At 39.6% G+C, this 13519-nt stretch overlaps 1 protein-coding gene across 1 annotated transcript in view; it reads right to left on the minus strand.

Annotated features, from left to right (window-relative positions):
* The window catches only part of Tram1 (translocation associated membrane protein 1), a 33042-nt gene extending 19791 nt beyond the window's left edge, over window positions 1–13251 (minus strand). Inside the window, exons 1-4 of the mRNA XM_004842062.4 lie at window positions 12789–13251; window positions 3109–3172; window positions 917–1038; window positions 678–794 (exon numbers count right to left, since the gene is read on the minus strand). Of these exons, the coding sequence (XP_004842119.2) occupies window positions 678–794; window positions 917–1038; window positions 3109–3172; window positions 12789–12911 (426 nt within the window). The 5' untranslated portion in view covers window positions 12912–13251. The remainder of the gene's footprint in view (window positions 1–677; window positions 795–916; window positions 1039–3108; window positions 3173–12788) is intronic.
* Between the last annotated feature and the right edge of the window lie 268 nt (window positions 13252–13519).

Below are 13519 nucleotides of genomic sequence, written 5' to 3' on the forward strand. Positions count from 1 at the left end.
TTACAGCCATGTCCCACTGCACTAGATTATAAAATAATTTTAGATGTAAAGTTTACATATGTCTATTAAGTATTAAAATAGCTGAGTAAAATGCTGTGAGCATTGAATTGAAAAGTTCAATTTTAATCTATCTCCAACATTAAGAGTTATATTCTAGAAAATTTACCCTGTCAGCTGTGTATCTCTAACACGGTAAAAAACAAACCAAAACAAAACTGTATTCAACAAATTTTAAAGTATATAAACTATAGGATACAATATAAATTTAAGGGTTTTATTACAATATTAAAGTTGATACTGCCTTCCTTTTCACTAGTGATAAAACTAGAGGTTTTGATTGCATTGGGCTCAAAATTATTCATTTTATGTCATTTGGAAAGCAACTAGACTATTCTTAGAGGAGAAAACTAAAAACTTTACAGTGTAACCTGTTAACAGCATCACTAACATATTTTTTGCTAATACAGACATCTGAAAATGACTACAAGATATAAAAATATCTATAATGACTAGAAATGTGTAAGGTGTTCTGAAACAGTGAAAAGCTCAGAATATTTGTTATATAAAAACTGAAAGAGAAATTTATCACTGACACTCTTAATTTATACTAGTCCTTTAGGCAGAGTTCCTAAATTTTAGACGTGAAAGGATAACAATATTAAGAGGGACATACTTACAGAGATTAGAATGAATGTACCCCAAACACAAGCGAAAAGGTAGAATGCACTAAGCTGACCAGATTCATTAAACTTGCTATGTTTCGTTTTGGAGAAGTGCATTCTTCTGTTAATTTTCTAAAAATAAAAACAGCTATTAGTAATAAAGAATAAATTATAAAATATACTTAATATATGACTGTCTTCGAATGGAGAGCTAGTACTTTACAAAGTATAGATTTCTAAGATTGCATACTTACATCCAACACATACTCTTGAATTATGGCATGAATAATTATCGCCACTAGCATGTAGAAGAAAACTGTAGCCAAATCTTTGATACCATAGTAATAAAGGGACGCTGATTCTGTAGCTTGTTCTTCTGAAGGCCAAAAAGGACACACATGCATAAAAATATACATAAGATCATAAAAACAGCACTAGTACAACATAGTTATAAAAACAAAAGAACACTAACCTAGTAAACTTTTACAGACAATCATAGCTAATTAGCTCTTAGATGAGTCTTGGAAGGAGTGAAAAATGAAAGGAGAGTATCTCAAAACTGGAAGCTTCAGAGATTACTTACAAAACCTTGACACATGTTAGTTACATCCATCAAAGACCAATAAACAAGGGAAGGGAGGCCACATTCAATAAACTGATATTGTCCCAGGCAAATATTTCATGTTGATAAAGTTATACTTGGCCTATTTGCCTGGTTTTTTTCAAAGAACTTTTCAAACTTTCCATCTCTCCTTCAAACTGGACACTATATTATAATTTAGACAAAGAAACTGATTTGACCTTTGATTTGGTTTTGGTTTACAAGTACAATTAGAAGAAACTACTACTATATATATATATATATTTTTTTTTTTTACTAGGGATCAAACCCAGGGCCACTCTACACCTGAACTGCATTCCCAGCCTTTTTTATTTTTGGCTTTTTGCTAAATTGCCAAAGTGTGCTAGGAGCACTGCACTGTAAATCACTATGGCCAGGCCTAACTTGCCTCCTCCCATGGAAGAGGCAGGTCCTCGAGTGGAAGAGAAACATGCTTGCATCTTGTTCACTTCCTCCTGAGGATGAGGCAGGGCCCCATGGGAGAACAGGGCCCCATGGGAGAACAGGTGACAAGAGGGTGTGGTGACAAGCAAGGCCTGGCTGAGAAGAGGACTATCTTCCTTCCTGCCCATACGCCAGAGAAACATCAAGTGTTACCTCCTGCAGACCCTAGCAGTTCTCCCTGCTCCAATCAGGCAGCCCCTTTGACCTCCTCCTGAGCTTTCCTTATCTACACTATAAATAAAGGTGCTGAGGAGGATTCCAGCCATTCCCCTTTGTCCCATCAGGACAAAGGGTTTCCATCTGGCCTCAGTTAAATCAGCTTCTCTTTGTCTTTCCTAATCTTCCACCATCCTTTCTCACTCTGTGAACCCTTCAGCCACGGGGCGTGGCAAAAGTGGAATTTGAACTTGATATCCTACTTCAACTTTCGAAAGTATAGGGATTATAGGTATTTGTCACTGAGTCTGGACTGTTTTTAGCCTTTGCAATTGCTTTAATTTTTCAAAATAAATCTTAACCAGATACTTGTGAATTGCTGACACTTGTTCTCAAGCTTAATGTTTATGAGAACCATTTAGGTAAGCTTTATATTCTTCTCTGGCACATTCCAATTTCTAAACACTACAGTTTTGAGTGACTTGATATGTAAGTTACTAAATCAAATACCTCAAAACTATATGTAACTGAACAAAAACCTAACTCAATGTTGTACATCTGATCTTACATTCCAAATAGAAAACTTCAGGGCCAGTTTACTGCCTGAATAGGTTCCTATTTTATTAACCAAATATCTCAGTCCTCATTTATGCCAGTTAATTGTAGTATTATATCTAACTAAAATCAACTTCCCACAACAACTTGATTTTACATAGCATAATTTAGAAATAAAACTTTTTGGAATAAAAACTAAAAGTGTAGTTTATAATTTCTAGAGTATACTGACATTCTCTCAAATCAATGTAATTGATAAAGGCAGAGCACAGCAACAAAAAAAATGAAAATAAAATAAGCCTAAGTGGATTATTATTCAAGATCCAAAATATAATTTGGAGGTCCATAAAAACAGCCTGAACACTGCGTCTGAACAGTGACAGTAACCACATTTAAAATATCTAACTTTTAGAATTTTCTTATGACAAGATAGGAAGGGAAGGCAGAGAAGCCAATAAAAAAGTTCTTTGATAGAATTTTAAGCCCATTCACAAAAATATAGTTGATCAAAATCACCAGATTTTTGATGTATAAAATCAAAATAATATTCCGTCTACTCACAGATGAGATGTGTGAAGATTAATGCAGAGTCTAGTTTTAATGAGTATCTTCAACTTTGTTCAACTGAACTTTTAGTTAAACAGAAAATTCTTTATGAAAATTACTTACCTGTTGCAGGGAGGGTAACATTGTATTGAAGAGTAACAAAAATGATAGAAGCCTTTGCTGTTATCTAGAAAGAAAGAAGAAAAAAAGATGGAGTCCATTTCTGACTCTCCCCCAAAGAAGCAGACCAGGGGCAAAAACCAATTCTGTCTCGAAGTCTAAAAACCAAGAACAGCCTAGCTCCTGAGCACACTGAGAGGCACAATGGGAATTCCTGGTCACCAAAGTTGAGCCTGGGAGTTATGGTAATTCACCCAAGTATTCCTCTGCAATTTTGATGAGGTTATGTAACTCATCCCCAAGATTTCAAAAATAATGATTCTCTAGAGCTTCACAATGAAAATAAAGGTTCTATCAAGAAAAACTTTAGGTATCAATTAAAAAAAGGGGAAGCACAGTCAGCATGAGAAAAATAGATCAAACTCGGGGCCTATGGGTTAATCTTCCAAACACTTGGCATAGTTTAGTGATCAATAAATGTTTAATTGATTTGACTATTGGTAAAAGCAGTCAGAACAGAAAAATGAAATGCTTACTAAACAATTATAGGCACCAGGCACAATGCTAGACAAGAAAGGCTAAAGTAGGGGGGCCAGAGATTTAGCTCAGTGGCACCACGCCTGCCTTGTAATCACAAGGTCCTGAGTTTGATCCCCAGGACCAAAAAAAAAAAAAAAGATTCTCTGAAAGAAAGGCCACAGCAATGATGAATGACCTAATACCTGATGACAAGGAGCTCAAATGCCTCCGGAGGACAGGTAAGCAAATTGTTACAATACTGTAAAATCAGTGTCAATACCATTCACTGTGAGTATTCAGGATAAATAAGGAACTTCATCCCATATTGCCCCCGCCTGACCCGGTCCTAAAAAGGCTTCTTTTGTTACTTTTTTTTTTTTTTTTTTTGGTACCGGGGATCGAACTCGGGTCCTTGCGCTTGTGCAGCAGATATCTAAACCACTGAGCTAAATCCCCGGCCTAAAAAGGCTTCTTAAAGGAGGTGGTACCTGAGCTGTGCCTTGCTGAAAAATACAAATTCCCTAGGCTCAAAAGGTGGGTGAGGAGGGGAGTACAGGTAGAAGAAACAAGATACAGCTGCAGTAAACAAGGCCAGACATAACATCAGGGAGGGACTGTAGAAAAGCCTAGAGATATTATTGAGTGGTAGAAAGCACCTTGTTTTTTGAATTAAGTAGTTTAGATTTTACTTTAGTATGACTGAAGGAATTTAAGGAAGGGATGTTCCTTTATGCCTTTTAAAGACTGCTACTTGTAGCCTACTAAGTGGTTAACACCCTGCAACCAAAATGATCTAACCCTGTTACTTCATCCTCCACCCCATCTGGTTAAAATCTTGTCACTAAATGCCTATCTTTCTAGGATCACGTGGCCTATAAAACTCTGCTCCCTGACTCCACCCCTATTTCTCCACAGTGTTATCTCTGAATACCTCCTCCCTGGCCCCCTCCAGCTCCTCCCACCAGTCCTGGCACTTCTGGAAAACCTCTCTCCTTAGATCTCAGTTCTATCACAGGTTAAGGAAGCCTTCCCAGTCTTCTGAGATCATGTCTGATTATTTCAGAGGACTGTGCTCCTTTCCTTCAAAACACATACTCTGCTACGATTCTATTAATTTCTGTCTCACTCTATACAAAGTGTGCTCCACAAGTGCTGGAAATATGCTTATTCCTGCTTGCTACTGTATGTTCAGTGCTAGCACTGGGCCTGGCGTGTGTGAGGAAACTGATCAATACCATGGACTACCAGATAAAACCAATTAGAGTAATCATGGAAGCCAAGCACAAGGCATCTGCAAGAGACTAGGTAAAAAATAACTAAGGTTTAAACTAAAGAAGTGGTAGTGGGATAGAAAAAGCACTTTTGAGGGAGTATAAGGCTTAAACAAGAAAAAAAAAGTTAAAGATTATTGATTGATGGTCACAGCTTGAACAAGTGAAAAGCAATACTATTACTAAAAATGTGGAATAAAAGAATAACAAGTTTTTAAATTTTTTTCCTGGTACCGGGGATCAAACTCAGGACCTTGCACTGCCAGGCAGGCACAGCACCACTGAGCTACATCACAGGCAAGAACAGCAAGTTTTGAGTAAAAGAAATTGAGTTTTGGACAAACTTATATTCCTGTGAGACACAAAGGTAGAAAAAGTAGCAGGCAGCTAAAGCCTAAGTCTAGAACTCAGCAGAGAACTTAAACATCTGGGAGTTCTATTTAGAAACAAATGTTGAGGCTGTAAAAGTATAAAAGTCATATATGGAAAGTGTATTTTAAAGAAGTAGGACATCAGACTTGTGGAGAGGGCACAGAAAAAGCCAAAAACTAATATTCTGCTATTGTTTGGATAAGTGTTGCCTAATGGCCCATGTCCTAAAGACATGGTGGCACTGTAGGGGTCTTCTGGTCATTGGGGGTATGGCCTGTACAGGGATAGTGAAAAACTGATGTCTCTCTCTTCCTTCGCTGCCTTGATGTAAATAATTTTTGATCCACCATGTACTCCATCATTATGTGAGCTTTGCCAAAGGACCAAAAGCAATGGGGTCATCTGAAAACAGACTGAAACCTCTAAAACTGTGAGCCAAAATAAACCTTTTCTTTTTTTTTTTTGGTACAGGGGATTGAACTTGGGTCCTTGCGCTTGCTCGGCAGGCAGCTGAAACCACTGAGCTAAATCCTTGGCCCAACTTTTTCTCTTATAAACTGATTACCTTATGTATTTGTTGCAGTAACACAAAGCTGACTACTATAGTTCCCCTAAACTAAGAAATGGTCAGAGGCAGAAAGAGAATGAAGATGGGTGGTATCCCAAAAGTCAAGGGGGAAACATTTTAGAAAGGTGCAGATTAATAGTTTCAAAACAGATGTGTCAGGAGAGAGCAACAGGCTGGATTACTTATTCATCAGCAGTCATAGTATGAGTGATTCCAACAAAGTACTGAGAAAAGCAACCAGACTGCACTTGACTGAAGTACGTAAGATACACAAAAAAGTACCTACTAGAAAGGTCAAGATTTATGTTGAACTTATCTCTCTTATCTGTCTCACCACCTACAGGTTGAGCATTTGTAATACCAAGATCCAAAATTACTCAAAATCTAGAAATTTTTTTTTTGGTACCGGGGATCAAACTCGGGTCCTTGCGCTTGCGCAGCAGGCGGTGAAACCACTGAGCTAAATCCCCGGCCCAAAATCTAGAAATTTCTGAACACCACTGTGACATTACAAGTAGAAAATTCCACACGTACCTCATGTGAAAGATTGCAGTCAAAACACAGACCCATTAAAAATACTATATATAGTGTCAGGGATGTAGCTCAGTGGCACTGTCCCTGCCTTGCAAGCGCAAGATCCTGAGTTCAATCCCTGGCACTGCAAAAAAAACCCAAAACTATATATTATCTTCAGGCTATGTGTATAAGCTGTATATGAAAGATAAAAATGAATTTAGAGTTGAGTCCCATTCCCAAGAAATCTCATTATGTATATGTGGATATTCCAAAAATCATAAAAACTTTGAAATACAAAGTATTTCTGATGCCATGCATTTCAGATGAGGGAGACTCAACCTGTATTAACCTCTTCCCAGTCTAAGGAAACATTCAAGGGCAGGGGATTTAGCTCAGTGGTGCCTGAGTTCAATCCCTGGTACCAAAAAACAAATAAACCAACAAAAAAATAGTGCCTTAAGAGGAAACATTCAGGGGCCAGGGATTTAGCTCAGCAGTTTCGCCGCCTGCTGCGCAAGCGCAAGGACTCGAGGACTCGAGTTCGATCCCCGGTACCAAAAAAAAAAAAAAATTTCTAGATTTTGAGTAATTTTGGATCTTGGCATTACAAATGCTCAACCTGTAGGTGGTGAGACAGATAAGAGAGATATGTTCAAAAGGCAGGAAACCAAAGAAATCTACATCTGATAAACTCATTTTCCTTGTGTGTGGGATACAACATCACATGTTAAGCAGAATCAGGACCTGAATGAAGGCTATTTATATAATTCCTCTATGGAAAGGACCTGGCTAGGAAAAGTATAAAGATTAATGGATATTATTAATTCTTGAGGTTAGAAACCTGATTTGTAGTAATATCCATCAGGATAGATATGACTTTTTCTAGTAATCCCTATTGATCTATGATTTGAAAGGAACAAAAAGGCAGAAACAGTAGTCCTACACTTATCCATGATTTCACCTCTTGTGGTTTCAGTAACATGGCCAATAGCACTCTAAAAATATTAAATGGAAAATTCCAGAAATAAATGATGTTTTAAATTATGTGCTGTTTTCAGTAGCATGATGAAATTTTGTACTATCTGTCCGTCTACCCCGGGCCTTAAATCACCTTTGTCCAGTGTATCCATGCTATATTTGCTACTGGCCCATTAGTAACTTTTCTGGTTATCAGACAACTGTGGAAGCAGAGCTTGTGTTCATGTAACCTTTACACTGCAGTCTAATGCCTGAGTCATTCACCTTGCTTGTGTGTTATTTCATACTATCAGAAGGAGGGAGAATAGAATATAACAGGATATTCTAAGAGAAAGACCATGTTCATATTAGTTTTGAGATAGGGTCTAGTTTTTTTCTTTTTTTGTACCGGGGATCGATCTTGGGACCTTACGCTTGCGAAGCAGATGGCGGCACCACTGAGCTAAATCCCCAGCCTCATATTACTTTTATTACAGTATATTATATTCCTCATTATAGCATATTGTTACTAGTCATTACTGTCCATCTCTTACTGTGCCTAATTTATTAAACTTTATCAAAGGTATGTTTGTGTAGGAAAACAGTATCTAAGAGGTGGTACTATTTGTGGTTTCAGGTATTCACTGAGGATTTTGGAGCATATCTTTGTGGATAAAGTGAGGATACTACAGCAAAGTAAAGTCTATGGAAAAAGAATAAAGCAACGAGGGGGGCTAACACACTGGAGGAAAAGGAAAGGGGCCAAGGTATCATAAAAGCTTGGACTAGTTAGAGAGCTGACGTGAGGAGCAGAATGAGGAGGTGAACAACATGCTAGGTTATGGCTGATCTCTGCTAGCCTAAAGTTCAGAATCTGGGAACTAAATCAGGCCTGCATGATTTTAAAAAGTTCAGGTTATGACCTCTAATGTCAGGGGTAGATATGAAGATAACTTGAATAGAAAAGACTAGTAAAGCTACTGTATTAAAATCTGGGCCATTCACAAGGATTCATTACAACAGAATGATGGTCTAAGTTTCAAGGGTAACACAACTTTCATGTGATTATTTTTAATAAAGTTGACTGATTAGTGAATTTCATTTACTTTTACATCTTTTTTTAGACTTCATATAAACACCCCCCCATCCTTGTTTCTAGTCTGTAATATGAGGTCACAATTACCACAGCTAAGAAAACTGTGAAGAGTCCTTTACAAACAATAAATGAAATTCTTCAAAGAGAAATTTAGTATCAAATTCTCAAAGCAACAAAAATTAGATTATCCCTTTATGCTAATCTTCCAAATAAAATTAAAAGGTGGCCTCTAGTTGGTTTAACATGTTTTATTAAGCACAACGAGAGAAGGAAAAATACAAAGTACACAACCCCAAAAAAACTTATAGGAAAATTAAACCAGAAGTCATTCTGCTAGACATTTCCAGGCTTCTTAATCTTCATTCATACCTGACCATTACTAACATTAATTAAACTAATATTACAATCAGTTGATAGTAAGATAAATTTGCTTGAAGTATAAATACGCTATAGATATACTGCACTAAAAAACAAAAAGTTTATAACACACCATAGTTCATTTATAAGAAAAAAATGAGATTTATTCAGATCCATCTTAAGTAGGTTATCTCAAACTAATGAATTATCCAGTTCTACATTTTATACAAAGGCATAAATATTATGTTTATTTAATTGAGTGGTTGCCTGTTAGGGCTTGGTGTCTTTTCTTGTTACTGTATACAGAGGATAACTATTTTGCATTTGTTAGAGGAAGGTGTGATTACTAGTTGGGTTGGATTCCAGAAAGATAAAGCCAATTCCTAAATATCAAACTTCACTTCTCCACCAGCTTATACAAAATTAAATTCTTCAAAAAAGAGAGAAAAGGCAAGTAAATGTTGGCATTAAGGCAAAACCATTATTAGAAATAAAAAAAAACCAATAAAACTGTTCCAAGATCATTGTGTAGTAAATATGCCCCAAACTGTAAGGCACAAACAACTGATAGATTTTAAACATCTATTTTGAAAGTCACTGCCTTCTCAAAGCAAACAGTTTTCTTGTGAGCCCTTAACTCTCGACTCCTCTTCAATATCACTTTCAGAAAGCTTCTAAAGTTCCTCACATTTTTTGATCATTCAAATTTTCCTAACTCAATTATAAAGCCATTAATTGTTTATGTGGACTGATATTCACCATAAAACTCCAGGATTTCAAAATTCATGAGCAATTTTTAATATTTGATTATACAAAGTTTCCAGAAATCAAATTCTTACATTTCCCCCAAATAGATTACTTTTATCAATCTTTTCAGTATATATAATCTCTTCAGATGCTAACTACTGAGTCCTTTTCTCATACAAAAATGCTGTCATCCATTTAGAGCTAAATGGATGGACCTTGAGACCATACTCTTAAGTGAACTAAATCGGTTACACATGTTTAAATACCGCATTATTTCTCTGGTGTGAGAAACTGAATGTGGAAATAAGGACTGAGATCTATAATGGATGTTGGGAAATGGGAAGAAAGTTCAAATGGGAAGGAGAACAAGGGAGGAGGAAGGGAGAAAGGAAGGAAGGGACAAGAAAAAAAGTGAAAATAGGAAAAAATGGAAACAGAGTTTTTACACAGGGAGGGGAGGGGGCTTGAGGAGAATGGGATAAAATAAAATGTATTAAAAAAATGCTGTCAGGGCCGGGGATTTAGCTTAGTGGTGCGAATGCCTGTCTCGCAAGCGCAAGGTCCCAAGTTCGAGCCCCGGTACCAAAAACCAAACAAACAAAATCTTGCAAAAAAGTGCTATTATCTATTTTCCAAGGAATACTACTAGCTACCATTCTGAAGCTAAGCACTGAACTAGGCATTCTACATATTAGCTAACTTTAATTCTCTGACCAACCCTATAAGCCCCATTTTACAGATAAAGCAACTTAAGTTCTGAGATGTCCTAATTTGAACATAAATCCCTTTGTCTTCAGAATCCATACTTTGCAGCTGTATCTACAATGCTTCACTTTGCTGATTTCACCCTAAATCCAGACATTTCCTCAAAACACTTATAAAAAACGCTCAACAGCTCTGCAAAAACATCCACTTCTCTGTTCTTTTAGTAAAAACACTGTAGTTCTATTATTATGTTAAAATTTGAGACTAAATAGCAATTATTTTAAGTCATATAGCAAAACTCACCTCATCAACTTAAACATATGGGGATAACATGCTTTCAAATCCTGAAACTTTTAACATATGGTAAGAAAAACGAATGACTTGTACAAAATTCTGTATTCCTTTTTTTTTTTTTTTGGTACCAGGGATCGAACTCAGGTCCTCGAGCTTGCCTGTATTCCATTTTAACACTCCTTTTTGAAGTGACTTTCAAAATGTCTATTTAGTATTTCTGTTGTGTCCAGGTGGTTAATAGATGAAAATCCACTCAGTGTTAAAAAATCATTAACAGAAGAGGCAAAATATGGGCAGTGAACTTCCCTAGAAAATATGGTTAAGAATGTAAAATAGTTTACCTTGAAGGAAAGTTATAGCATTTCTAAGTGTCAGAGTTTGTAATTTATATTTCATTTCATTCAAAGTGCTGCAAACATGCTTTCGAGATCATGGTACTCCTAAATTATGTTTTTTGGGGTTTGTTTTTGGCACTGGAAATCGAACTTAGGTCTTTGCACTTGCGCAGCAGGCGGTGAAACCACTGAGCTAAATCCTTGGCCCCTAAATTATGTTTTTATTTTATTTTATTTTATTTTATTTTTTTTTGGTACCAGGGATTGAACTCGGGACCTTGAGGTTGCGAGGCAGGCGCCGGATCCACTGAGCTAAATCCCCGGCCCTAAATTATGTTTTTAAAGTCAGGGATTCTTACCACGTGGAGATGGGTTATAGCAGGTTATACAAAACTGTTGAATACAGTATACTGCACACATGAAAACATTACTTTTAAGATCAAAGTAGAAAGCACAAATATCAAATTCAGCATTGTAAACATATACAGTATATTTTATGCATGCATGCTAAAACAAGCACTCTACCACTGAGCTACACATCCAAACCTATATTTTTAATAACATACATTCATACAAGACTTTCTAAACTGGCGGATGGTTTCAAGTTATATTACCTAACCTCTCAACTGCTATGAGATTGGTAAGCAGAAAACTGAGCCTTCAGTTACCTAGTAAGCTCATGACACATTCACTTTCCACTTGCCTTTCAACTGTACCTTTTGCCTCCTTAGCCATGGATGCAAACATACATGACACTGCTATGAATAAAAATATAACCTATGTATCTAGATGCAAAAAAGCCCACTAAAAGAGAAAAAAAAATGTAAAACATTAAATCATCTAAAAATAACATTTAAAAAACCCCAAAGGGGCTCCATTTAAAAAAGTCTGTTCACCTTGTGGTCACTGAGAGTTTCTCATTCCTTGGTTTTTCTCAAGTATTCTTAGTTTCACTCACGTTTCAAAGCACTGTTTTAGAGACTAGAAATAGACTAGTAGTCGTAAAATCTACTAGTAAAATAGAAATAAAGAAAAAAAATCTCTTCTCTTTACTGAGGTTACATGCCAGGGAAGAGGAGACAAAACAATAAATAATCAGTATATTTGAGGAGACACTGGGGTTATAGAGAAAAAAAGGAAAGAAAAGGAATGGGTGTGTATATGGGGGAGCAAGGAAAGAAAAACGTAGGATGTTACACATTCACCTTGCAAAGTTTATTATCCACATTCAACAGCTGTTAAATAAGTCATCAAAATACGAGAGATGTGGGAAGAGAATTTACACACTCCTGACATTCTCATCCTCTCCTGCTTCAAGAAAGACTCCTCGGCACAGCTCTTCAGAACCTCGATTTATGGATCTGCCCTTGTTTCTTTACCAAGGCAAAGAGGAAGAAAAGTTCGGTAGCTGGTAATGAGGCAAGAATTAAAGCCCTCGGTGCGCGCGTGCCCCGCGGTCACCGCCCTCCAAGTAGGCAGCGGACGACCGGCTCCGGTGGTGCCCCGCGATCCCCACTCTCGGTCCCAGAAGGGGACCCTGTCCCTAAGGCTCTGCGGCCCGGGGCCGGCGCAAGGCAGACGCCCCCTCCCGCCGAGTCCGCCCACCACGCGGGGCCATCTCTGCAGCTAGGGCCGCCCGCGCCCGCCCCTCGCCGGGTGCCACGTAACCCTTCGCGGGAACCAGGAACTGCGCGCGCCGCGCGGCCGGCGGGAGGGGCGCGGCGCCCGGGGAGGGGGCGAGCGGCGGACCCACCCTCGCCCGGCGGCCTGGCCCGCGGGGTTTCGCATCGTCCGGCCCGGCCTCGGGGAGCCCGCCGGCTCGGGGCAGGGCAGGCCGTTCTCTGGGGCCCGGCCGTACCCCCACCCGGGGTCCGAGAGCTACGTCCGAGTCCCCGGGTCCGGGGCTGCCCGCCGGGCTACGGGCGGGGCCGGCAGGGCGGGCTCACCTCAAACATAAGCCCCAGCAGGAAGACCATCGCCACACAGGAGACGATGTCTGCGTGATTCTGCAGGACGAATTCGTGGCTCAGGACAGGGGGGCTCTTGGTGCTCTTCTTGCGAATCGCCATGGTGCGGGCCGCCGCCTGTGCCTGCAGGTGCTCTGCCCCGGCTCCGCTCTCTCCAGCTGCTCACCGACCCGCCGCCGCCGCCTACCGCTTGCTGCTCCTCACAGCCCCGCCGCAGCCGTTCGCTGGGGCTTCACTTCCCATCCCACAGCCAGTACGCAGCCGCCGGGGCCACCCGGAAAAAAAAAAAAAAAAAAAAGAAAAAAAGTGAGCCCGCAGCGAAGTCGAGCATGCGCACCAAGGAGACGGCGCTCTCAAGTGCTGCGGGAGCCCCGGCAGCCACCCCACAGCGCCACCTGGCGACCGGAGGCCGTAGGCCCGCGGTCGTGGTTGGACCCGACCAACTCTGCTCTGCTCCAGGCAGGGTTTAGGGTTTGAAGGGGATGGGGTGGGGGCGAGCGAGGGTTCCAAGTCGTTTGAGACTCGAGCGCCAACGGACTGAAACCAATGCCTGGATCAGGCCGCGTGCTGTGGTGCATACGGCGCAACGGTGCCTTCCGGCCCTCTTGGCCAGTCTGAGTCACACTGATGGTCAATTGTGTAAACGAATGGCAACGTTCAAAACTGAAAATGTGACTATGGCCTGATCACACAAGGGGGCAGCCCAACCT

The sequence above is a fragment of the Heterocephalus glaber genome, unplaced genomic scaffold (assembly GCF_053883595.1).
Source record: "Heterocephalus glaber isolate CG9 unplaced genomic scaffold, H.glaber_assembly_v1.0 deba00001553, whole genome shotgun sequence".
Lineage (NCBI taxonomy): Eukaryota > Metazoa > Chordata > Mammalia > Rodentia > Bathyergidae > Heterocephalus > Heterocephalus glaber.